Genomic DNA, 26,179 nt, shown 5'->3' on the forward strand with positions numbered 1-26,179 from the left:
TTGGGGATAACACCTGGACATTTAAAAGCCAGCAGGCATGGGGTACCTGGGTGGCTCAGTCAGTTAAGGGTCCAACTTTTGATTTCGACTCAGGTCACAAACTCACAGTTAGTAGAATCGAGCCCCACATGGCACAGAACCTGCTTGGGATTCTCTCTCTCCCTCTCTCTCTGCCCCTCCCCTACTTACACTCTCTATCTCTCAAAATAAATAAATAAATTTAAAATTTTTTTAATGTTTTATTTAGTTTTGATACAGAGAGAGACAGAGCATGAGAGGGGGAGGGGCAGAGAGAGAGGGAGACACAGAATCCGAAGCAGACTCCAGGTTGTGAGCTGTCAGCACAGAGCCCATCGCAGGGCTCAAACCCACAAATGTGAGATCATGACCTGAGCTAAAGTCAGAGGTTTAACCGACTGGGCCACCCAGGTGCCCCATAAATAAACTTTAAAAACCAGTGGGTGTAGCTCTGGAAGAGCCAAAGGGCTAGAGAAAACTGAGTTCCCACCCTTAAAGGGACAGCACAACAAACAGTTCTACTGATGCACAGCATAGAAGCAGCAGTTTGAAAAATCCCCCGGGATATACAGGGAAGATTTACTTACTAGTCTCAGAACATGTGCTGGAGGGGGCAGGGATCTTTTGGAGGCCATTTCAAGACCTAAAGAGCAGGCAGGTGCCGTTTCCCACCCCCCACCCCACAGCCTAGATACACAGACACCTGCAGAACTAGCATGGCACCACACTCTCCACCTAGCTGGTGAGCAGTGTGCCCATCCCTACGTGCTTCTGCAGACACGCACCCTCCATCCTGGCCCAGGCAGGAGGTATCCTGTGTGGCTGCAGGTCCCCCCTGTGATGGGTGGACCTTGCTGGCCCCATAGGCCCTGCACCTGCAGTCTCCTGTAGACCTGCCCCCTCCAATACAGGCTTCACCAGAGCCCTCCCAAAGTGGTGCCACAAGCCTGGCACTGTGCAAGCAGCTTCGAAAAGGGCCCCCACCACTCCAGAGTGACTCCTGCCCTGGGGAGAGGGGAGATTAACCAGACACAGCAGCCTCACTTCGGGCCCAGCAATGGGCCGGGGTCAGATATTGAGTCACACCATTGGCCTTGCCCACCAATGATAGCTTCTCAGGGGACAACACAAGGAAAGCACCCCGCCATTCTGTGCTACTGCATCACTGGCAAACACCTAGCAAAACAAAAAAACCAACCTAAGGAGGTCCACAGCAAGGCACATAATAAGTAAAATGGCAGAAAGTAGTGATCAAGAGAGAATTTTAAAAGCAACAGAAGAGAAACCAGTTACATATAAGGGAAATGAGCTGGTTTTTCAGCAGAAACTTTGCAGGTCAGAAGGGAGTGGCATGATATATTCAAAGTGCCAAAAGAAAAAAACCCTGCAACTAAGGATATTCTATCCAGCAAGGCTATCATTTAGAATAGAAGGAGAGATCAAGAATTTCCCAGACAAACAAAAGTTAAAAGAATTCCTTACCACTACACCAGCCCTACAAGAAATGTTAAAGGGGTCTCTGAGTGGAACAGAAAGACTATAAGCAGGAGTAAGAAAAGTACAAAGCACAAAAGCAATAAAATTAAGTATATCTATAAATATCAGCCAAAGGATTCACAAACGGATGTAAAGTATGACACAATTTACCTAACGTGTGGAAAGGAGTAAACATTTAGTGTTTTTATAATGGGTTCAAACTTAAGCAGCTGTCAACTTAAAAAGACTGCCATATGCATAGGATGTTACATATAAGTGTAATGGTAACCACAAATCAAAAACCAGTGATAGATATGCAAAAAATAAAGTGAAAGAAATCCAAGTATGTGACTAAAGAAAGTCAGCAAACTGTGAGAGAAGAGAGCAAGAGAAGGAAGGAACAGGGAAGAACTACTAAAGCAACCATACAACATGCAACAAAATGGCAACAAGTACATACCTGTCGGTAATTACCTAGAATGTAAATGGACTGTGTTCTAATCAAAAGACGTAGGGCGATGGAACAGACAAAAAAGCAAGACTATGTGCTGCCTACAAGAGACTCATTTTAGACCTAAAGACACATGCAGATTGAAAGCGAAGGGATGGCAAAGGATGTATAATGCAAATGGGAGTGACAGGAAAGCTGGGGTAGCAATACTTCTATCGGACAAAATAGATTTTAAAACAAAGACTAACAAAAGACAAAGAAGGACACTATATAATAATAAAGGGAGCACTCCAAAAAGAAGACATAACAATTGTAAATATACATATACATAAAGCAGCTAAAAACAAACATAAAGGAAATAATCAATAGTAACACAATAATATTAGGGGACTTTAACACCCCAGTTACATCAGTGGAAAATCAACAAGGAAAAGGTGGCTTTGAAGGACACATTGGACCAGATATAGCTAACAGATGTATTCAAAACATTCCATCCTAAACAGCAGAGTACACATTCTTTTCAAGTGCACATGAAACATTCCCTGGAGTAGATCACATATTAGGCCCCAAAACAAGTGTCAACAAATTCAAAAAGACTGACATCATACCATGCATCTTTCCTGATCACAGCACTGTGAAACTAGAAATCAACCACAAGAAAAAATCAGGAGAGAACACAAATACATGGAGGTTAAATAACACACTACTAACCAGTGAATGGGTCAGCCAAGAAATCAAAGATGAAAGGAAAAAATGCATGGAAACAAATGACAATGAAAGCATGACAGTCTAAAATCTTTAGGATGTAGCAAAAGCTGTTCTAAGAGGGAAGTTTAGAGCAATAGAGCCTACCTCAAGAAGCAAGAAAAATCTCAAACAACCTAATCTTACACCCAAAGCAGCTAGAAAAAGAACAAACAAAACTCCAAAACAGTCGAAGGAAGGAAATAATAAAGAATTAGAACAGAAAAATGTGAAATAGAAACAAAAAGCAAGAGAACAGATCGATAAAACCAAGAGCTGGCTCTTTGAAAAGATCAACAAAATTAATAAGCCTTTAGCCAGATTCATAAAAGATAGAAAGTGAGAGAGAGGACTCAAATAAAATCATAAATGAAAGAGAAGAACTGACTACTGACACCACAGAAATATAAAGGATTATAAGAGAATATTGTGAAAAATTATATGCCAACAAACTGGATAACCTAGGAGAAATGTATACATGTAAGTATATATTTATACATAAATTTATAAATAAACTATAAATGTATTTGTAAGTATATATTTTTAAAATAAATCCTAGAAATATATAAACTACCAAAACCAAATCAAGAAGAAATAGAAAGTATTTTTAATTAAAAAAACTTTTTATGTTTATTTATGATTGAGACAGAAACAGAGCGTGAGTGGGGGAGGGTCAGAGAGAAGGAGACACAGAATCTGAAGCAGGCATCAGGCTCTGAGCTGTAAGCACAGAGCCCGATGCAGGGCTCAAACCCACGAACCGTGAGCTCGTGACCTGAGCCGAAGTTGGCCGCTTAACCGACTGAGCCACCCAGGCATCCCTAGAAAGTTTTGAATGGACTGATTACCAGTAATGACATTGAATCAGTAATTGAAACCTTCCAACAGACCAAAGTTCAGGACCAGACAGCTTCACAAGTGAATTCTAACAAACATTTCAGGAAAAGTGACTACCTATTCTTCTCAAACTATTCCAAAAAGTAGAAGAGGAAAGAAGACTTCCAAGTTCATTCCATGAGGCCAGAATTACCTTGATACCAAAACTAGATAAACACACAGATAAAAAAGAGTTACAGACCATATCTCTGCTGAACATAGATGCAAACATGCTCAACAAAATACTGGTAAACCACATCCAACAATACATTAAAAAAATTGTTCACCACGATCAAGTGGGATTTAATCCCAGGATGCAAGGGTGGTTCAATATTTGCAAATCAATCAACAACATTATACATCACATGAACAAATGATCATATGATCGTTTCAGTAGATGTAGATAAAGCATTTGGCAGAGTATAATAGCCATTCATGATTTAAAAAATCCTCAAACTCTCAGTGATGTCTCAGGATATAAAATCAATATATAGAAATCCATTGCATTTCCATATGCTAATAATGAAGTAGCAAAAAGAGAAATTAAGAAAATGATCCTATTTACAGTGGCATCAAGAATAACAGAATACCTAGGAATAGCTAAGGAAGTGAAAGAGCTGTACTCTGAAAACTCTTTCATGAAAGAAATTGAAGGTGACACAAAGAAATGGAAAGGTATTCCATGCTTATGGATTGGAAGAACAAATATTGTTTAAATGTTCATACTACCCAAAGCAATCTACAGACTTAATGCAATCCCTATCAAAATACCACCAGCATTTTTCACAGACCTAGAACAAACAATCCTAAAGTTTGTATGGAACCACAAAAAAACCCCAAATGGCCAAATGAGTCTTGAAAAAGAACAAAACTAGAGGTATCACAAGCCCAGATTTCAAGATATACTACTAAGTTGTAGTAATCAAAGCAGTATGGTATTGGCACAAAAATAGGCACGTAGATCAATGGAACAGAACAGAGAGTCCAAAAATAAACTTATAATTGTATAGTCCATTAATCTTCAACAAAGGAAGCAAGCATATGCAATGGGAAAAAGACAGTCTTTTCAACAAATGTTGTTGGAAAAACTGGACAGCTACATGCCAAAGAGTGGAACTGGACCACTTTCTTACCCCACACACACACAAAAATAAACTCAAAATGGACTGAGGACCTAAATGTGAGAGTTGAAACCCCCCCCAAAAAAAATACTAGAAGAGAACAAAGGCAGTATCTTGATTAACATCAGCCAAAGCAACTTCTTTCTAGATATGTCTTCTGAGGCAAGGGAAACAAAAGCAAAACTAAATTATTGAGAATACCTAGGAATAAAAAGCTTCTGCACAACAAAGGAAACAATAAAACTAAAATGCAACCTACTGAATGGGAGAAGATATTTGCAAATGACATATTCAATAAAAGGTCAGTATCTAAAATGTATAGAGAACTTCTACAACTCAACACCTAAAATAACCTAATTTAAAAATGGAGAGAAGACATGGACAGACATGTCTCCAAAGAAGACATACTGATGGTCAGCACACACATGAAAAGATGCTCAACATCACTCAGCATCAGGGAAATGCAAGTCAAAAACACATGAGATATCACCTCACAGCTGTCAGAATGGTTAAAATAAAAAAAGAGACAGGGGCACCTGGGTAGTTCAGTCAGTTGGGAGTCTGTTGATTTTGGTTCAGGTCATGATCTCGGTTCATGAGATCGAGCCCCACATCAGGCTCTGTGTGCTGTCAGCACAGAGCCCGCTTGGGATTCTCTCTCTCCTTCTTTTTCTGCCCCTCCCCTGTTCATGTTCTTTACTTTCTCTCAAATAAACATTGAAAAAACCCCACAAGAAACAAGTGTTGGAGAGTATGGAGAAAAAGGAAACTTTGTGCACTGTTGGGGGGCATGCAAACTGGTGTAACCACTGTGGGAGACAGTATGGAGTTTCCTCCAAAAACTAAAAATAGAAGTATGCTACCACCCAGTAACTGCACTACTAGGTATTTACACAAAGAATACAAAAACACCTACCGAGTGGGAGAAGATATTTACAAATGACATATTCATTTGAGCTACATGGGTAGCTCAGTTGGTTGACCATCCGACTTGGGCTCAGTTCATGACCTCATGGTTCAGATGAATTCAAGCCCCAATCAGGCTCGCTGCTGTCAGTGCAGAGCCTGCTTCAGATCCTCTGTCCTCCTCTCTCTGCCCCTTCCCTGCTTATGATCTCTTTCTCTCAAAAATAAACATTTAAAAGAAAAAGAATATAAAAACACTAATTTGAAAAGATAAATGTACCCCTCCGTTTACTGCAGCATTATTTACAATACCAAGCTATGGCAGCAGCCCAGTGCCCATCCATAGATGAAGGGATAAAGAAGATGTGATACATACATGTGGTATTTATGTGATACTACATACATACAGACATACATACAATGGAATATTATTCAGCCATCAAAAGAATGAAATCTTGCCATTTGCAACAACATGAATTGCTGTAGAGAATATAATGCTAAGTAAACCAACTCAGAGAAACACATACCATATGATTCCACTCATATGTGAAATTTCAGAAACAAAGGGGAAAAAAGAGACCAAAGCCAAAAACAAACTCTTAACTATGGAGAACAAACTTATGGTTGCCAGAGGGGAGGTCAGTGGAGATGGGCGAGATAGGCGATGAGGATTAAGAGTACACTTATCTGATGAGAACTGAGTAATGTATAGGATTGTTGAATCCCTATATTGCACACCCAAAACTAATATAACACTGCATGTTAACTATACTGGAATTAAAATTTTTTAAAAATTAGTTTGAGAGATTAGCTTTTTCCAGTTTTTCCAATTAGCTGTTTATCATGCTATTGTATTACTTATTAGTATCTATTTGCAGAAACTGAGTTCTCCCTTGGGTTTTTATTATTGTTATCTTTTTCTCTGTTAGCCAAGTGATTTCCTTCACCTCTCTTTTTATAAATCGCTCCCCAAAGAAGATAGATAGAAGTGGAGACAATATGTTTAGAAAAGAGCATCCAATTTCTCTTACAGAAAGAACACTTACATTAGCATTTCCGTTTTAGTGATTTTCTTTTCTCACAGCCAATTGAAATAGCCTGCATAGTAATTAGCAAGATACAGGTAATAATGAATAGCTAGTTCTGTTCAGAAGCACTGTGAACCCTCTATTTTTAAAGCTCTGCAAATTTTATTTCTAATCTTTCCTTTGTATACTTAATTTCAGTGTAAAGCATATCAAGTGTTTGTATTGCCTAAAAGTCTGGATTATTGTATGTTTATAGAACTTTAAGAATCTTAGTTTGGTAGTCTGTGGGGGATGTCCTTTGCAGGTGTGAAATCACTTTGAATTCAATACTGCCTGGATTAATGGATTCCATCAGTGATGCATTAGATAGATTAAAATTATGTAAGTTTAGTAGATTCCATTGATTGAGTGCAATTGAAAACATTCGCCAAGCCTAAAGTTTACAAGTTACTCGGGGGAATGATCAGTGAAGCTGTAATGTTAACATTTTAAGATGGTTGAATTCAATGTTCAGCTTTTTTTGTGTTTTATCTTTGTAGCACCTTAAATTCAAGGAAACAAACCTTGTAATGCTGCAGCAATTTAATGCACTGGCTCAGCTCCGCCGCGTTGACCAGTTGACAATTGATCCTCAAGGAAATCCAGTTGTCAATTTTACACTCTGGAAATACTATGTACTGTTTAGGCTGAGCCATTTTAGTATGCAGAAAATAAATGGGACAGAGGTAAGCTAAACATAAGTCAACTGTGGCATTAATACTCCCTTTTCGGGGATATAGTCATAAAGAAATGGGCAGGAATTTCAGGAACCATGGCAGAACTTTTGAGAAATATTGTGGGTTTTTTTCCTCCCCAAATCTTGACATTTACAATGTCAGAGAGCTAAAAATCTCTCAAAAAAGCTTCTAAAGCACTAGACAGACTTTAAAAATAGCAACCAAATCATGGTGGATAGTAAATACTTTTACCGTTGTTTGAAAGTACTTGAGAAGTACAATGTTGGTAGAATGATAATTTTTTAAAAAATAAAGAACTCTTACATCAAAGTGTTTACAGACTGCCCTGCATGTAAGAAAGGCAGGGAAGTAACGCCCAAATGTCTGCTGACAAGGGCCGTAGAAGAGGGAGGGAGGAGGAAAGTGAGGGAAAAGGAGAATGTTCACAGGGAAAGAAAAACGATTTGAAAAACGATGAGTAGGAGAAATAGGCAAGGAAGAAAGATAAAAGAAGAGAAAGTAAAACTGAGAGAAAAAGGAAATAAAACAAGCATATGTAAATGTCTGGGCTGCTTTTTAATAGTCTGTAACAGCTGCCTGTGGACACCCTGCGCTGTGTAGCTCAGGCCCGGGATATTATTAGTGAAAAGCTATTTTTCAGATCGATTGCGCTAAGCTTGTCACAAGAATAATCTTCCTTTTATCCAAAGCCTGTGTTCTCTAAACGCTATTTTAGAAGAAGAGAGAGAAACTATGCTTCTTCCTCTACTGAGGAATTCCTGAACTGAATTTAAATAATTTTCCAAGGGAAGAAAATCTCTCTATGCTGTTAGTATTATTATGATTATCCCTTAAAATTCGGAAGACTTCCTTACTGTAGAATGAGCTGTAATCGGGTTTGCCAGCACCGTGGTAACAGCAGTTGTATTTCTCTGCAATGGATGCACCACAAGTACGTCTGGCCCAGCACTCCAGAAACCCAGTGTAGGGCTAAGAGGCTGGAGATCTCTGAGTCAGTGGACAAGGGTCAAGTGAAATTTGCATCAACCACGGTAGGCTCGTGACCACAGCATCAGCTGTCTGTTGAAGATGTAGGACAAATCTGGAACCTTCGGCTGACTATGAATTTCTCCAGCGAGTTCTCAAGAGATCTGGTGTACTCTTGTGTACTCCCGTGGTACTTTCCCAGAGAGGTCATGAGTCATTGATCAGACCTAGTAATTAGTCCCAAAGTTTTCCACAGCTACCCTGGATTGGAAGTAGAATAGTTATTTTAGCTATCAATGAGTAATTCTTCATTAATGGCCAAGCTGTTATCCCCATTAGCCTAAATAATATATTTACCCAGACGTGGACCACTATGAGAGGTGTATACTAAATATTAGTGAACCTTGAAATAGAAAGAATAGTACAATATAATTACATAAAAGAAGAATTAGAAAGAACCAATATAACTTATTCTGATATAAAGTTCCTTAAATGTCAATGCCAGGGATATTTGACCTTTGATTAAAAGTATAAAATAAAGCTACTTATCTCAACCTTGAAAATATGTAGCAAGATTATGTATCTAGCTCTCTTTATATATGAGAGAATAATATTACTTGAGGCAGAATTAATTGAATTGTGAACATCAAGAAGCAAAGACGGAGTAGTGGCCTACAGTGGCCACTAGGTGACTGTGTTAGACCAAACAACTTCATTGTCAGCTGAAGGAAAAGTTTGAGGGACCAGCAGCTCATTAACTCTGGAGGTCTAAGGAAAGTGTCAGTCTGCAAGGAGTCCTGTGTATAAGATGCTTGTGAATTATGGGTTATTTTTTGGAAAGCGCCTGTGAAGTGTATTACAGCTAGCATTAGTGAATGTTTTACATTCCAAAATTTATACCAGGATTTCTCAACCTCAGCTCTGTTGACATTCTGGCCCAGGTAATCCTTTGTCATGGGGGCTGTCCTGTGCATTGTAGGATGTTTAGCAGTGTCCCTGGCTTCTCCCCACTAGATTCTAGTAGCATCCCTCTGCCAGTTGTGGTCACCAAAAATGTCTCCAGACATTGTCGAATGTTCTCTAGGGGCCAGAATAACCCCTGGCTGGGGAGTCACTACATCTATATACACAAATTAGTAGTATTTAAAATGCAAACAACCCTATTTTATGTTAAAGGAAATATGCCCAGATATTAATCCAAGTCCCACTTTTAGCTTTTAGTACTTTCTTTGGTTAACATAGGAAGAAGCCCTCACAGAGAAAACCTGTGACAAATTACTCCTTGTGGAGAGAAAGGTAGATATAATTTTACAAGGAACAGGGGTGTCTTTGTCTAATTTCCATCTCTCAGGAAGGGACAAAATTATTGTTATAGGAGCAAAGTATGAACAACACCTTGGCTTACCTTTGGCACATTATTGAAGTGAATCTATTCCACTGACACTTGAGAAGTTTCCCCTTAAATCATTCTACTCCAAGAAGCTATAGAATTCCTGAAAAAAAATGCATTAAGAATTTAAGGCGCCTCACATATATTTCCCAGGGAACATTGCTTTAAGTCCGAGCTAACTCATCACCCCCGTCATCCTCCATCACCATGAGCCACACCTGTCATCTTCATTCCAATTAAGCTCAGGGATGAAAGAGATGTCAGTGAGAACTCTCCTCTTACAGCCCAGGAGAAGGTACTTTCCTGGACTGAAAGGAAACACTCAAGCTAGACATTTCTTTGAAAATGTGTTAGTTGTACCCAGCTCGATACAGTGTCATTTTGACCCGTCTCCGCTGTATCTCTTCAGGTGACACAGAATGATATGATCATGGCTGAAAGGCTCTTTGGAATCCTCGCACATGTAGCATCTTCCGAGTTACCCCAGTACCGTCTGATTTCAATTCTGGGTGATGCCAGGTAAGCTTTAATCTCCATCATTTTTATAGAATTTCTGTTGCCCTAGAAAGAAGGAATAACTCTTAACTGCCATGTATGCATCCCACAAAGATTTATCCTAGATTTGTCTTGTGGCTAGCCCTCCTCAAAGGGTTGGGACGTGAAGATGAATAAGACAAAATTCTTGCTCTTAGGTGGCTTATAAGCTAACAGTTTAAAGATGTATGTAAGCACTCATAATGTAAATGTTTCAGGTGCTATAAGAAAGGAATGAAAGAGTATAGGAAAGACCAACTTTAGTTTGGAAGAACATAAGGGAAGGCTTCACAGAGGAGGTAACTTTTTATCTAGCTCTTCAGGAATGGGTAGTTTTTCGGCTACAGGATACAGGGGAAAGCGATCTGCAACGGCGCAAGGAATTGTAAAGACTTCAGTATAATTGGAGCATGGCATCATTGTGAATAGTGACAGGAAACGAAGCTACAAAGATTGTGGTCTGATTTTGAATCCATTCAAAACAAAAGTGAAAACGTGTGCTTTATAACTAAGCACAAGAATCATGTGATTAGATGTCTGTTCTAGAAAGGCTGCCATTTGAGCAGACAGAAATGGAAGGACTGGAGACCAATCAAGAGGCTAGTTATAGTCGAGGAGGGTGATTCTGAAGGCATGAACTAAGACAGAATGGGGAAAAGGATAATTTGAAAAATACTTAGAAGAGGCATACCTGACAGAACACACTGACGAAATGCACGTGAATGGAAGGAGAGAGCTGGGCATGGTGTGTCCATCATGATTCAGTTGTAGACAAGGGAATTCACTCTGGCCAGAATAAGCAGAAAGCAACTGATATACAAGGAATTCGTTGTCCACACCATCACTGGAAGGGGCGGGGAGTCTCATGACTCCCAGAATGACACACAGAACCAGCCCACCAAGGAAACCGCCGCCTCTGCTCAGGGAGTTGGCTAAGTAGGACACTGTCACCGCCGTTGCAGCCTCCAGCGTCTTACCGTTGCAACTACACTGAGGGTCAGGAAGTTCCCCACTCCTGTCCCAGAACTTGGTTGCAGAGCCATGTTCAGAGCCTGCTGTAATTTGTGCCTAAAAACAGAGAAAAAAATGGGTATCTTGTGTATTACCTCTACTTCCCCATATAGCTAGGTTCTGATTTCAGATCTTATCAAAGTGTGTCTGATTGGTACAATCTAAACCCCATAAAAAACCTAGAGAATCACTTGGGAAAAATGTATTGAAGGAGGGACTGCTATAAAATGAACAGTGAATGCAGGAAATAGGAAGTCTTGGGGGCGCCGAGGTGGCCCAGTCGGTTGAATGTCCAACCCTTGCTTTCGGCTCAGGTCATTATCTCACAGTCATAGGATCAAGCCCTGTGGCAGGTGTGGTGCCTGCTTGGGATTCTCTCTCTCTCTTCCTCTACCCCTGTTCCCACCACACATTCTTTCTTTCTCTGTCAAAAAAATAAAAAATATAGGAAGCATTGAATTCAAGAAATGATGGTATGGAAAGAAATAAGTAAAAATTATAGTTAAAAAATATTAATGTTAAGGGAAAGAGATTAATAATTAGAATATAAAAATCCCAGAAATTCCTAAAAGAAAGGAAGTTAAACTTTGCCAGTTTTTTCCCCCTTTGGGCAAAATAATTGGTACTAATTAACATCAGAAATTGATGAAAAAGTACATGTTTAACTGTGTGTGTTAAAATGTTAGGGACAACTATTAGGAAGGAAGACTAGATGTAGTTTATAAACCACTAAAAAGAAAAAGGATTGATCAACAAAAAGGTAGAAGGGAAATAAAAGTAAACATGTCAGTTATAACAAGTATTACTGAATGAATTTCTCTTATTAATAGATATTGGCTATCAAATTGGGTTAAAAATTGAGTTACATGTTGTATTTGAGAAATGCCCCTCAAGAAAACAATATATAAAGTTTGAAAATAAAAGGATACAAATATATAACAGGCAAATGCCAACAACAGTAACAAATCTGGGAATATTAATATTAGCGATAATAGACTTGATGACACCAAAAGCTACAATCTACCAAAAAGGTGATGGTGATGAAGCTTAATGTAACTAAGCTCCTAAATATGTAAACAAATACAAGTATACATTGACAAATTCACAGTTATTGTGATAGATATTAATCTGTTTGTTCAGTAGACCAAATAAGCCAAAATAAAAAGAATATGGGGAATTTGAATAGCACAGTTAATGTACTATGTCAAATAAATATAATTTTATTTCCAGAATCTTATTCCCAATTCAGAAAAAAATTCTATTCAAACACATATGAAATGTTTAATTGGATATATATTTAACTCAAAGAAGAACTCCATGTTTCCCAAAAAGCATACTCAGATTACTTTCTCTAATCATATCAGAAAATTAGAAAATAGTGAGCCAAAAAGTTACCCAGATGAAATTGGAAAAACAAAGAAACAGGAGAAGCAGTTACCCAGAAAACAAAATACAAGTTCCTTTAAACTTAAAAAAGATGTTTGACCTCACCTCAAATTTACAGACATGAGAATTTTAAAACATGAGATAACTAAAGGTCTGATCATATACAGCATATTGAAACAATTCTTATACACTGTCCATGCTATAAGTTGAGGCAACTCTTTCACATAGCAATTTAACAATACCGGACAAGTTTTAAGTGTACACGCCCCGTGACTGGTAATTTCACTTTTTAAAGGAATCTTCTTCAGATAGTGGTTTTTACATAAGCACAAATATATGTGTTTAAGGACTTGTACTGCAGTGTGTAGCAAAAATGTGAAAACTCACTAAATTTCCACTAATAAGGGACCGATGACTTGCAATCCTAAAAATAGAGGTTCTGATATGAAACAGTCTGAAGATGTCTTAGAAAATAAAACTGCGAGTTATAGAACATCTGTGTAGTGTACTGTAATGTATGAGGAATGGCACATACGTTTCAAAGGTATCCTTATGTAACTTTAAGTATTTGATTTTTTAAAAATTACTGTCTCTGGGAGTTGAACTGAAGGACACTAAGAGTTCCAAAGTGCGTAGAAGCCTACTTTCACTGTATGTCTATAGATGCTGCTCAGGTTACCTTTTTGGTTTTTGTTCTGTTTGGTTTTTATTCTTTTTATTGTTATTATTGTATTCCTTTTTTTATAAAGAATTTTCAAAAGTACTTTAACTCTTTGGGATAGAAGAATAAATTAAAACCAAAGTCATAAATCACATATAACTGAATTTGGTAACAAGAGAACTGTCACAGCCTGTGGGATGTTGCTAAAATGGTACTGAGAGAAAATGATAGATCTTTTACATGCTTGGTAGGAAACAAGGAAAATTGGAAATTAATGAATGAGGCTTTCAACTCAAGGAGCTAGAAAAACACCAAGGGAAAATTTTTTTTAAATGGAGGGAATAAGTTAATAAAGATAAAGCAACTTTAAAAAAAATAATAAATTGGAAAAAGAATAATTGACTAGGAAAAGCAAAAATTGACTATAAAGACCATTTTCTAAGGAAAGTACAAGTACTCAACCATTAAATTTTTTATAACTAATCAGATTACATATGCTAAGGAACCAGATACTATATATCAACATGCAAAAATAATTGGTATTTTTATTAAAATAATAAGTTACTAAAAATAGTATTAGAAACAGTATTCCATTTATAGAGGCAATAAAAAATATAAACATCAGGAAATCCACCTGACACAAAATATGAAATAAACAGTGAAATTAGGAATAAAAAATTGTCTAAAAAATGGAGAGGTATACATTGTTAATGGATTCTGAGGCTTTAATAAAGAAGTCAATTTATTTTAATTAAATCCCATAGTTAATAAGTTTCCAATCAACAATCCCAGTGTGATTTCTCAGTAAACTAAGTAAGATGATTTTTGTATCTGGTTTTTTTTAACGTTTATTTATGTATTTTGAGAGAGAGAGAGCATAAGCAGGGGAGCAGCAGAGAGAGAGCAGGAGAGAGAGAATCCCAAGCAGGCTCTGCACTGTCAGCACTGAACCCAACATGGGGCTCAAACTCACACACCATGAGATCACGACCTGAGCCAAAGTCAAGAGTTGGACGTTTAACCCATTGAGCTACTTAGGTACCCTAATGATATTTTCTAATACTACTATAAGTTTTGACACATTTAACTCACAAAAATTGTAAACTTCTGTATGATAAAACACATCATAAGGTCAAAAGACATGAACAGACAGAGAGAATATATTTGCAACATATTTAACAAATTTTTAATGAATTTCTACAAATTTAGTAAGAAAAAGACAGTCAACATGAAAGTAAGCAAAGCATATAGAAACTTTACTAAAAAACCAAAAATACAAATGGACAAATACATAAGATCAAACTTACTTGTAATCAGAGAAATAAAAATTAAATTAAAAGAATAAGATGTCATTTTTTTGCCAATGAGAATGACTTAAAAGTTTAAAAACGAATAATACTGGAGGCTGATTAATATTCAGGGAAATATAACTTTGTACTTTTGGTATGCAGACTCTTAAGGATAGCAGTTTGGCAATATCTATCATATTTTTGAACCCAGAAGTTCTAATACTAGGAATGTAGCCTATTGACATGCACATACATGGGCACAAAAACCTGTGTTACCATTGCCTTATTGTTTGTAGCAGCTTAACTTTGGAAAGTAACTAAATGTCTAACAATAGAGAAAGCTAGACAAATCATGACACTTCTAAACTATGAATGCAGTAGTATCCATATGATATGACCTACATCACAGCCGTTATGTAGCTGTGAGGATAAGAAGAACAAGGGGGAAAAAGGATTTAAGTAGATTTTCTGTTCTGACATGAAATGATCCAGAGACAAATAGTTCATTAAATAAAATAAAGCATTAAAGAGCATTTATATCATGACCCAATGTTATTTTTCAAAGCAACAGAGTAAATATGTATGTATATATATGGACACACAGAAAGGAGCGACAAAGACAAACAGCTGTAGGATGTGGATGTTAGGAGTGGTAGCGGAGTAGTTAGAGTGGTCTTCAAGTTTTAGTCTATGGATGTCTGTACAGTTTGAAACTTTTATCAAGAATACATTGAATTTCTCTGATAATGGTAAGTTAGCTTGTTTTGACAATTCCTCGCATTAAAAACAACTAAAAACTCTGGATCAAATAAACAATGAAAAACTCCATAAAAATATTGAACAACTGACAAGATATAACATAATTACTAGGCCAAGATCTATGGGAAGAAGGAACATTAACAAGTAACATGAGCATCGGACTGTGTTTATAACCTGGAGGCATTTCAAGGAAACTTAAATTTCACTTTTATTAGACTCGAACAAGGAAAGATAGAAATCAAAGCCCGTGTCCCCTTCTACGGGGATCTCAATATAAATTGAGATCTTTCCAAGATTAAGCTAGAACCCCTATGGCTACACCATCAAGGTAGTGTCAGAAATAAGCCTCCCTTTCTTCTCACCTGGATTTTCCAAGGAGAGTTGCCCTGGTATGAGTATAAAACGAGCGAAGTTGTCTCTAAGAAATGTACCCAAAAGACCGCTCTCATGTAGGGCTGCAGCCTGACTTTATAATGCGTGGAGAGTTTAAAATGATGTTAAAGTTTAAATGTTGCTGTCACTAGGTACCTGGGAAAAGCAAGTGTACCACCTCTTGGAGGAAGATGCTTTCAACCTACCTCAAAGAATTTCCATAAATAATTAAGTTTTTTTTAATGTTTTATTTATTTTTTAGAGATAGAGAGACAGCGTTAGCAGGGGAGGCTCAGAGAGAGAGAGGGAGACACAGAATCCGAAGCAGGCTCCAGGCTCTGAGCTGTCAGCACAGAGCCCGACGCGGGGCCCAAACCCACAAATCACAGGATCATGATCTGAGCCAAAGCCAGACGCTCAACCGACTGAGCCACTCAGGCACCCCAAATTTCCATAAATAATTTTTAAGGACAATGACCAGGAGACAATGAAAAAAGAAGTAAAATAATTAAGCACATGAGGAAATAAGGCACCATATATAAGAGCAGAAAAAAGACTACACAGAAACCAGACCCACAAATACTTTGGATTTTGGCATTACTTCTTAAAGATTATAAAGTAACTATGCATAGTATATTTCATGGTATAATAGACAAGGTTGAAAATACCAGAAGAGAGCAAGACATTTTAAAAAGTGATCCATCAGATCCGAAAGGAAACCAGAGTAAGTTCGATAAATGAAAAATACAATAAACAGAATTAAAACTTAATTAAGATGTTGAATAGCCAATTAGACCTACTTGAAAGGAGACTCAGTAAAATAGGAAATAGCCTAGAGGGAATTTTGCAGAATGAAGCACAAAGAGGAGGGAACCTATGGAAAACCAGTTAGGAAATTTGGAGATAGAGTGAGTTAAAAGATTTAACATATAGAATTTTAAAAAGATATAATAGAGAGCATGGGATAGAGGTAGTATTTAAAGATAATGGCAAAGAAGTTTTTAGAACTGATGAAATACACTAATGTACACATTAAAGAAGCTCAACCAGTTCCAAATATATTTAATTAAAAGAAATATACCCACAAGTCCCATCACAGAGAAACCACAGAGCACCTAATATAAAGTGAAGAGTTTTAGAAGAAACAGGAAAAAAAGGTTATCTTGAAAGGAGTGCATGTCAACAATTGACCCTACAACAGCATCAGTGGAAGTCAGAAGATAGAAGAATAAATGAAATGTTCAGTGTACTGAAGGAAATTAATTGCCAACAACCTAGAACTCTGTACCTAGCAAAAATGTCTTTTAAGAATGAAGATAAAATAAAGACAGTTTAAAATGAAATAATAAAAAAGAAAAACTAAGAGATTTCCCACTTAATTATAGGCTCTATAATTTCTACTAAAAGAAATTATAGAGCCTATAATTAAGGCAGAAGGAACGTGATCCCAGATAGGTCAGAGGTGCAAGAACAGAGGAGTAAGGAAAACCCCGAATTTGCGGAATAAAGCAAAATGAACATTGACTGTATAAAGCAACAATAATTCTGTGTTGTGGGGTTTAAATGATACAGAATTGGAATACACTACAACAGTATAGTGTAGGAGGGGTAGATAGAGGTATGGTGTTCTAGATCCTTATATCGTCTATGGAGGAACTCTAATAGTTAAGGGCAGATATGAAATTAAGAGAGCATGTTCTAGGGCACCTGGGTGGCTCAGTCAGTTAAGCATTTGACTTCAGCTCAGGTCACGATTTCACCATTTGTGGGTTCGAGCCCCACCTCAAACTCGCTGACAGCTCAGAGCCTGGAGCCTGCCTCAAATTCTGTGTCTCCCTCTCTCTCTGCCCCTCCCCTGCTTGTGCCCTGTCTCTCAAAAATAAGTAAATGTTAAAATTTTTTTCTAAAAAAAAAAGTGCATGTACTAATTTCTGTGGTAACCAAAGAATAAAGATAATAATAACCAAAAAATAAAAATAAAATTAGCTTTCCAACTAACAAGGAGGAAGGGGGAGAAATGGAGAGAAGAAACTAGAGAAAAAGAAACAGAACACGTGGGTCAAACTGAAAGAAAAAAATAGTCAGATTTAACCTAAATATGACTATATCAGCAATTCCATTTGTACCAAAAGTCAGTGGCTTAGAGCAAGAAGCATTTTCTCCCCTTGAGTCTGTGGGTCAGCTGGATGGCTTTGCCCTCGGCCAGGGTCCCCATGCGTCTGCAGTCACCTGTGGGTTGGGTGGGCAGCTCTGTTGGCCTGGCCTGGGCCCTCATTTGTTCGGGGGTTGGCAGCTGTAAGCTGGTCTAGGACAGACTTGGGACAAGTTGTCTTTGCTCCACTTGGTCTCTCACACTCCAGAAATCTGCCCGGGCTTGTTTTCGTGGGAGAGGCCAGGTTTAAAGAGAGAAAACATGCAAGGACTCTTGAGGCCTGCTGGAAGAGCTGTTCCCTAATCATGGAGGTAGCCTGCTTAGCTGTGGAATCACGTTGTAAAGAGTGTGAATTCCAGGGAGCCAGTTCTTACAACCATCAGTGCTAGCAGTCTACCTCAGTGACAAATACAAATGTACTCATTGTTCTGGTTAAAAGCTGAAGATTGTCAGATTGAGTAAAAACCGAAGTTCAATTATATTGTTTATAAGAGATATGTCTGAAACCTAAGGTTACGTCAAGTATGAAAGCTAAACCTAAGGTTACGTCAAGGTCGGGGGTACCTGGGTAGTTCGGTGGGTTAACCGGCCTACTCTTGATTTCCACACGCGTCATGATCTCAAAGTTTGTGAGTTTGAGCCCCTTGTCGGGCTCTTCACTGACAGCGTGGAATCGACTTGGAGTTCTCTGTCTCCCTCTCACTCTGACCCTCCCCCACTGGCACATGTGCGTGCATGCACTCTCTCTCTCTCTCTCAGAATAAATAAAATAAACATTAAAAAAAAAACAAAGTAAAAAAGTGAGAAAAGATCAACAACATCAATAGTAACCAAAAAAAAAATAAAAAGCCAAAAAACAGAATAGCCATTGAGGACTAAATTGACTAAGGTTAAGAGAGAATCATTTCAAAATGATAAGTTCAATTCATTGGAAATGTTAAGATAAATTTGCTAATTTAATTTGTTTGCACCTATTAGCATAGCCTTAAAAAACCTACAAGCCCAAAATTGACATTACTACAACTCCACAATTACAGTGGGAAGTTTCAATGTAGTTTTGAGTAATTAACTTAAAAAGGATGTAAAATATTTGAACACCATGAATAACAAATTCAGCTCAGTGGACGTCCAGAAAACATTGCCCCCAACAACTGTAGAACACATGTTCTTTTCAAGTATGCATGGAGCATGTATAAGATTGACCAATTACTATCCTTGAGGCAATTATCAACAGATTCCAAAGGATTTACATAGACCATGTTTTCTGTTCACAATATAATTAAGCTTTAACTCAATTACTCAGTGTTAACCAGGAAATCCCGTATATCTGGAAATTAAGAAGCACATTTCTAGGGGTTTCGGTGGCTGACGGCTAAGCATCTGACTTTGACTCAAGTCATGATCTCACAGTTCATGAGTTCAAGCCCTGCACCAGGCTCTCTGCTACCAGTGCAGAGCCTGCTTTGGATCTTCTGTCTCCCTCTCTCTCTGCCCCTCCCTCGCTTACTCTCTTTCTCAAAAATCAATAAACAAACAAAAAAACCCTACATTTCTAAATAACCCACAGGTTAAAGACAATTTTATACCAGAAACTACCTTAAACTGAAATATAACAAAAATACCACATTTCAAAACTTGTAGAATCAAGTTACAGAGAAGCTAAATGAAAACATTTTAGCATTTGAAGTGACTATATTAGAAAAGAATAAAGGCTGAAAATGAATGAGCTAAACATTTATCTAAAGAAGTTAGGGGAGAAAAAACAGTAAAATAATCCTAAAGGAAGTTAAAAGAAATAATGATATTAATAACAGGATTAATGGAAAATTGATTATTTGAAAAGACTAAGTCATATAAAGCATATATTTGCATTGCTTTTGTAATTAAAAAATCAATAAATAAAATATAGGTAAAGATACATATTTTACTCACTTTCTTCTTTATAAAAGTGAGAATATTATACCACCTAATATCCAAAAACAGATCTATTTAAGTAAATTGATGAGCCTCACAACTGAATTTTATTCATTCATTAAATAGAAAATGCTTATTATGTAGCACTGAGTGAAAACAAGTGCACTAACTTGGATGTTTAATATGATCTTACCTTTTTACAAACCTTCATTTAAAAAGCCTGCAAAAAGATATGTTGAATGTGAACAGTGTTATAGATTTATATAGATTTATGGGTGATTTTTATCTATTTCTTTGTACTCTTCAAAATATGTACTCCTTAAAATTTCTAAAATTGCTGCGTTACACTTAAAAAATTTTTTTTAATTTGTAATTTTGAAAGAGAGACAGTATGAGCAGGGGAGGGAGCAGAGAGGAGAGGGAGACCCAGAATCTCCAGGCTCTGAGCTGTTGGCATAGAGCCCAACGCAGCGCTCGAACCCACAGACTGTGAGATCATGACCTAAACCGAGGTCAGACCCTTAACCGACTGAGCCAACCAGGTGCCCCAACTGTGTTACACTTTTAAATTGGAAAAAAGAAGAAAAAATTTAAAAGATCTAGTCCCCTTCTCCTCCCAATCTTTAGTTCAATTTACAGTAAAGTAGAAATACCACTTCACTTTAGAGACACCCTAAGTCTGCCAGGAACTGGAAATCGACTCTCCGCAGAGATGAGTTGCTGTTCTCTGTCCAGGCTTATGGGTCTGCCAGTGATGGTCTGAGCACTCTTTATGTTCTTCCTAATCAAAGAAAGTTTGCAGGTTCATTATTTAGCATATTTTACCACACTAACAGTTGGAGGTCTTGGGATTTTATTTATTTTGTTTTGCCTAAACTTAAACCAGTATCCCATTCCATTTTCTAGCTATGAGTAATACCACCAAGCTGCATAATGGAATTATGAACTATTTGCGTGATTTATAAGAGGTAATATATATTTTATGGAAGATAATGACTTAGAAAGTTTGGCTTACTGCAGTAAGCCAAATCTAATCTAGTAAGCCAATCCAATCTTCAACTGGATTGTTTTGTACTTTGTGATTATTTAAGTTTGTATTGATTTCTTTAAGGTAGAAGTGGTTGAGACATGTTTATGTTGCTGATTGGTAGTTATGAAACAAAAGAATTTGGGTTGAATAGCTTAGTAAGTAGAAAGATTGGGGTATTAAACTAAGTTCAAATAAATAATTCAAACTCATAAAATGAACATTCCAAAGAGCATATGCTTCCCTCTAAAGACAACAAAAATAGACACATTTTAATAAATCTTGTAGTAACTAAATCTCTTTACTGTCTTTCTACAGAAAGAAGCAATTCCGGTATCTGCTGGAAACCAAAGGGAAAAAACCTGGTCTTGTCAGTGAAGAAAATAACGACAGCAAAAAACTTGCAGGAGAAAATACAAATCGTGCTACGCTAAATTATACCACAAGAGACTTTTATAATGAACGACTAGAGGTAAAACTACCATCAGTCTTTGGAATCTGGTGCCTGGTACCACACGGCTTGGTACAGGACAGTTGTGCATTTCTCCCTTTAATCAGTTAAGATGACATTTTTTTGTTGCTCTGGAAAGCTACATACAGCTGGAGACAGAAGGCACCGAGGTGTTAGGAGGAAGTAGAGCCCAGAGTTTCAGTATCTTTATTTCAGAAAAAAAAAAAAGAAATGTTCAAAAGAAATCTGTATCAGAAATCTAGACCAAAGTGGGCCAAAGGTTCTGATCTCTCTGAATTAAGAGAAGGGACACACAGGCTCGCTGCGAGTACTTAACTAGCTCATGTCAGTCAGCAGAGGACTCAGCACGACTTCCATTTCTCTTCTCTTTTCTTGCGTCCTTGAGGTCGTCATTCTCTTCTTTCACTCTCCTGCACCATTAATTTCTGAGTCCTTAACCATGCAATAGAATTTTAACCTGCTTTGTTTCCACTGTAGCTACTTCGCCAGAAAAGCTGGAACTAATTCTTTACTTCTTTGTGTTCGGAGGGTTATTGGAGGAATACACTGTCAGGGTGCTTCAGAAGCAACAAAGAAGAAAAGTACTCAGTGTTGGTCTTGATGGAACTCCTAAGAAAGCTGAAGGAACAAATCCTTTAAATAACAATAGAATGTGAAGATTCTGCAAGAGATTTTGAGGGGACTGAAGGGCACAAGAGCAGGACAAAGAGAGCAGGACTGAGCATCTCTAACTTCTGTGCCAGGCACATTTTATATATACATTTTATATATACGTGGAAGTGAAATGGCCTGGCAAGTGGTTTTCAGATGTTTTTTTAAACAGCTATGGGACTTTTTATTCAAACCATATTGTAGCTGGAAACCCGGTGTCAAAACACAGCAGAAACGGCAGACCAGCTGTAGTCCCGGGAAAGGCCAGCTGCAGAGCATCATTGGATTGGATTTTCTGTTCTTTTCCTTTCCCCTCATCTCAGTCCCCTCGGGCCCAATCCTGAAGCATCTCTTTGGAACCCATAGGGCTCTGAGGGGTACAGCTTCAAAATACCTTGAAAACCCAATGTAACAGTATTCTTATAGCATCCTAAAAGATGTTCAGATTCTACTTTAAACTCTTCTGATACAGAAATGATTACTTTTTCAAGAGGTGGCTCTTTATCACTAAACAACTCCACTGGTGAAGAAATTCTTATCCATGTGAAGCTGAAATCTGTCACCTAATAGCTTTTTCTTCGTGATCCTAATACCACGTCATGTAGAAAAGAGATTTAGTCCCTTTCTCATGAAAATTCTTCAGATATTTTAAGTCAGTACCTTGAAGTCCTTTCTCCCTACATTCATGCTTTCATTCATTCAAAAATCACGTCACACACACTCCTTGGGCTGTAGAAGTCACTGTCCTTATCCTCATGGATGTCACATTCTTTTTTTTGTTTGTTTGTTTTAATGTTTATTTACTTTTGAAAGAAAGGAAGAGCATGCATGGGGGAAGAGCAGAGACACAGAATCTGAACAGGCTCCAGGCTCTGAGTTGTCAGCACTGAGCCCAACAAGGGGCTCGAACCCACAAACTGTGAGATCATGACCTGAGCCAAAGGCAGCCGCTCAACTGACTGAGCCACCCAGGCGTCCCAGGATGTCACATTCTAGTGGAGTAGATAAGACATCTACAGGGATGATTATCAGTCATTATGTCAACAGAGTGAAGGAAGGTTATCTTATCCAGGTCAAGGGAGGCTTTCTAGAGAAGAGGCTTCCTGATAATCAGTCTTACATGATAAAATGCAACTGTATGCAAAGGAAAAAGGACAATTCTGAGAAACAGCACACTATGAATAAAAGGCATTCGGAGCTTAAAAAAGACAAGGAGAGAGCCAGGAGCTACGAGCAGCTCACTCTTCAGCAGCACAGTGATTGAGGTAGATGATGTTAAAAGAAGAGACTAGAAAGGACTGAATTTAATCTTTGGCCAATAGGGGCTTCCTGATGTGGCCAAAAGAGGAAAATGAAAGCCAAACTGGCAGAATTGTGAGTCCTTATCTTCTTTTTTTTTTATAGTTTATTTTTTTTTTGAGACAGAGAGAGACAGAGTACGAGTGGGGGAGGGGCAGAAAGAGAGGGAGACGCAGAATCCAAAACAGGCTCCAGGCTCTGAGCTGTCAGCACAGAACCTGATGCGGGGCTTGAACCCACCAACCATGAGATCACAACCTGAGCCGAAGTCAGATGCTTAACGAGCTGTGCCACCCAGGAGCCCCAGTCCTTATCTTCTTGAAGGCACTTGATTCCATAGTCAAAAATTAATATTAATTTCAACAAAAGACATTTAGAACAATACCAAAGAGCTGCATGCAAAACAAGAACAATTTCATAAAGAAGTCAACCAACTCCCTAAAGAACAATTCCAGTGATTGTTAAATTGTTCAAGAGTATTGAAAAAGAAGGAACATGTTTCCTTTTTTTTTTTTTTTAAAGCAGACAGCACAACATTACATCTGAAACCTTTTAGGATTGCACAGAAAAAGAAAACCTATACCAGAAACCTAAGAATACTGATGATGCAAAAACTCTTTAAAAAAGGAAGGGGGAGCGGGGTGCCTGGATGGCTCAGTTGGTTGAGTGTCTAACTTCAGCTCAGGTCATGATCTCATGGCTCCTGAGTTCAAGCCCCTCATCAAGCTCTGTGCTGCCAGCTCGGACCTGGAGCCAGCTTTGGATTGTGAGTCTCCCCCTCTCTCAGCCCTCCCCCCACTCACACTCTGTCTCTCCCTCTCTCAAAAATAAATAACATTAAAAAAAACTTTTTAAAAAAGAAAGGGAAGTATCAAGGGGACTACAACAGAACATTAAATGAATAACAAAACATATAGCCAAGTGTGGTTTATTCTAGAAATGCAAGGAAGATTCAATATTAGTAGATTGATAGAGCTAAGGTGACAAGTTGGGATTACTTCTGTAGACATTGAAAAGGCACTGCACACAATTCAACATCTATTCTTAATTTTTTAAAATCAGCAGATAGGCTAAATGGAAATGGATAGCAAACATTATGCCTGATGGGGAAACCGTAGAAACATTAGCATTAATGGTAGACAAAATTCTGAGTAAGATGGCCTCCATGACTCCCACCCGCATCGTGTCCACACTCCTATATTATCCCCTCTCTTTACCGCAGGTAAGCATGTGATCTGCTTCTCACCGATGGACTATGGCAAGGGTAAAGAGATTTTGCAGATGTAATTAAGGTCTCTAATCAGTTGGAAAGGGAGATTATCCTGGGAAAGCCTGACCTAATCAGGCAGGTCCTTTAGAAGAGGAGTCAGTCTTTCCATAGGAGATTTGACTGCTGGCCTTGAAGAAGTAAGCCACCATGTGAGAGGGTCACATGGCCAAGAACTGCAAGAAGATTCTAGGAGCTGAGAGCAACCCCCTGCTGGCAGCCAGCTAGAAAGTGGGGCTTCGCTTCTACAACTGCAACGAACTGAATTCTGCCAACAAGCACCTCGAAGTGGATCCAAGCTCTAGGAAGGAACGTAGTCTGGCCAACAGCTTGACTATAGCCTCGTGAAGCCCCGGGCACCCGGCTAAGCTGTGCAGGGACTCCTGGTGCACGGAAACTGTGAAATGACAGACGTGTGCCATTTTAAGCCACCAAATTTGATGTAATTTGCAATAGAACCCTAATGTACCATTGAAGTCAGCTTCGAGACAAGGATGGCCCACATCGCCATTATTATTTATCAATATGGACAAGGCAAAGAGGCAAAAGAAAGAAATTAGTGGTTACTTGAAAGGAAGGAAGTGAACTTACTATTTGCAGAATAATAATATTGAATAATATTGGGAATCCCAAGATACTTAGTTGAGGAACTATAAAAAGCTGTGGGAAATTTCAGTAATGGAGCAGAAATCAACAGCTTCCATGTAAGCAAATAACAACCAGAAAGAAAGGACCCAGCTCACAGCAGTAACACAAAAAGAGAAAATACCTAGTAATAGACTAATAAATGTGCATGATCTGTGTGAAGGAAGCTGTTCAACATGAATGATGCACAGAAAAGATTTATACAAATGGAAAAACCTACTATGTTTTGGATAAGATGGATCTAAAGCAAAATAAATTTTAATATGATCTCAATAAAAACGCCAAAAATTTTTCATTAAGGGGTTTTCTTAGACAAGTTGATCCTGTGGTACTTATGGGAAAATAAGCATAAAATCTCTGAAAAATAATATTGAGAAGACAAGCACTATTGGATATTAAGTCATATTACAAAGTCTTATCAATTAAAACAGCTGGCCAGAGTTTAATGGGATAGAATGGAAAGTTCAAATATACATCCAAATGCAAAAGAGACTCTTTTACATGATAAAGAATAATCTCAAGTCAGGTGGATTACCCAATAAATGATTTAGGAATAATTAGGGAACTGAGAAAAAAAGCTAGATTCAGACATTATATCTTACATCAGCATAAATTCCAAATGGGTTGGAGATTTTAAGTTTATAATAAAAGCATAAAAGTTTTTCAAGAAACCTTGGAAAAATTATATGTGGTTTTTGTATGAAAAAGACCTTCAGGGCATAGAATAAGCAAAGACAAAAAAGAAATGAAAAAAATTTGCAACTAACCCTTCTAAATGATAAGGAGCTTTTAGAAATCAGCCCGGGGCCAGCAAGCCAATATATACTATGTTACCTATTTAAAAATAAGTTTAAAGTAATATGCTATTTACCATAACAATAAATACTGTAGGAATGAGTAATAAAATATGTCTAAGCCTTCTAGGAGAAAATTATGAAGTGTTATTGAAAAACATTGAAGAAGGGGCACCTGGGTGGCTCAGTCGGTTGAGCCTCCGGCTTCAGCTCAGGTCAGATCTCACGGTTCG

General features: G+C 37.9%; 1 protein-coding gene across 3 annotated transcripts in view; it reads left to right on the plus strand.

The window, feature by feature from the left end:
• Window positions 1-26,179, plus strand: part of LRRC49 (leucine rich repeat containing 49) — a 153,670-nt gene that overhangs the window by 123,972 nt on the left and 3,519 nt on the right. For all 3 annotated transcript variants that reach the window (XM_029952517.1, XM_029952518.1, XM_029952519.1), the window contains 3 exons: window positions 7,160-7,345; window positions 10,123-10,232; window positions 21,137-21,290. In XM_029952517.1, the coding sequence (XP_029808377.1) occupies window positions 7,160-7,345; window positions 10,123-10,232; window positions 21,137-21,290 (450 nt within the window). The remainder of the gene's footprint in view (window positions 1-7,159; window positions 7,346-10,122; window positions 10,233-21,136; window positions 21,291-26,179) is intronic.

The sequence above is a fragment of the Suricata suricatta genome, chromosome 9 (genome assembly GCF_006229205.1).
Source record: "Suricata suricatta isolate VVHF042 chromosome 9, meerkat_22Aug2017_6uvM2_HiC, whole genome shotgun sequence".
NCBI classification, from domain to species: domain Eukaryota; kingdom Metazoa; phylum Chordata; class Mammalia; order Carnivora; family Herpestidae; genus Suricata; species Suricata suricatta.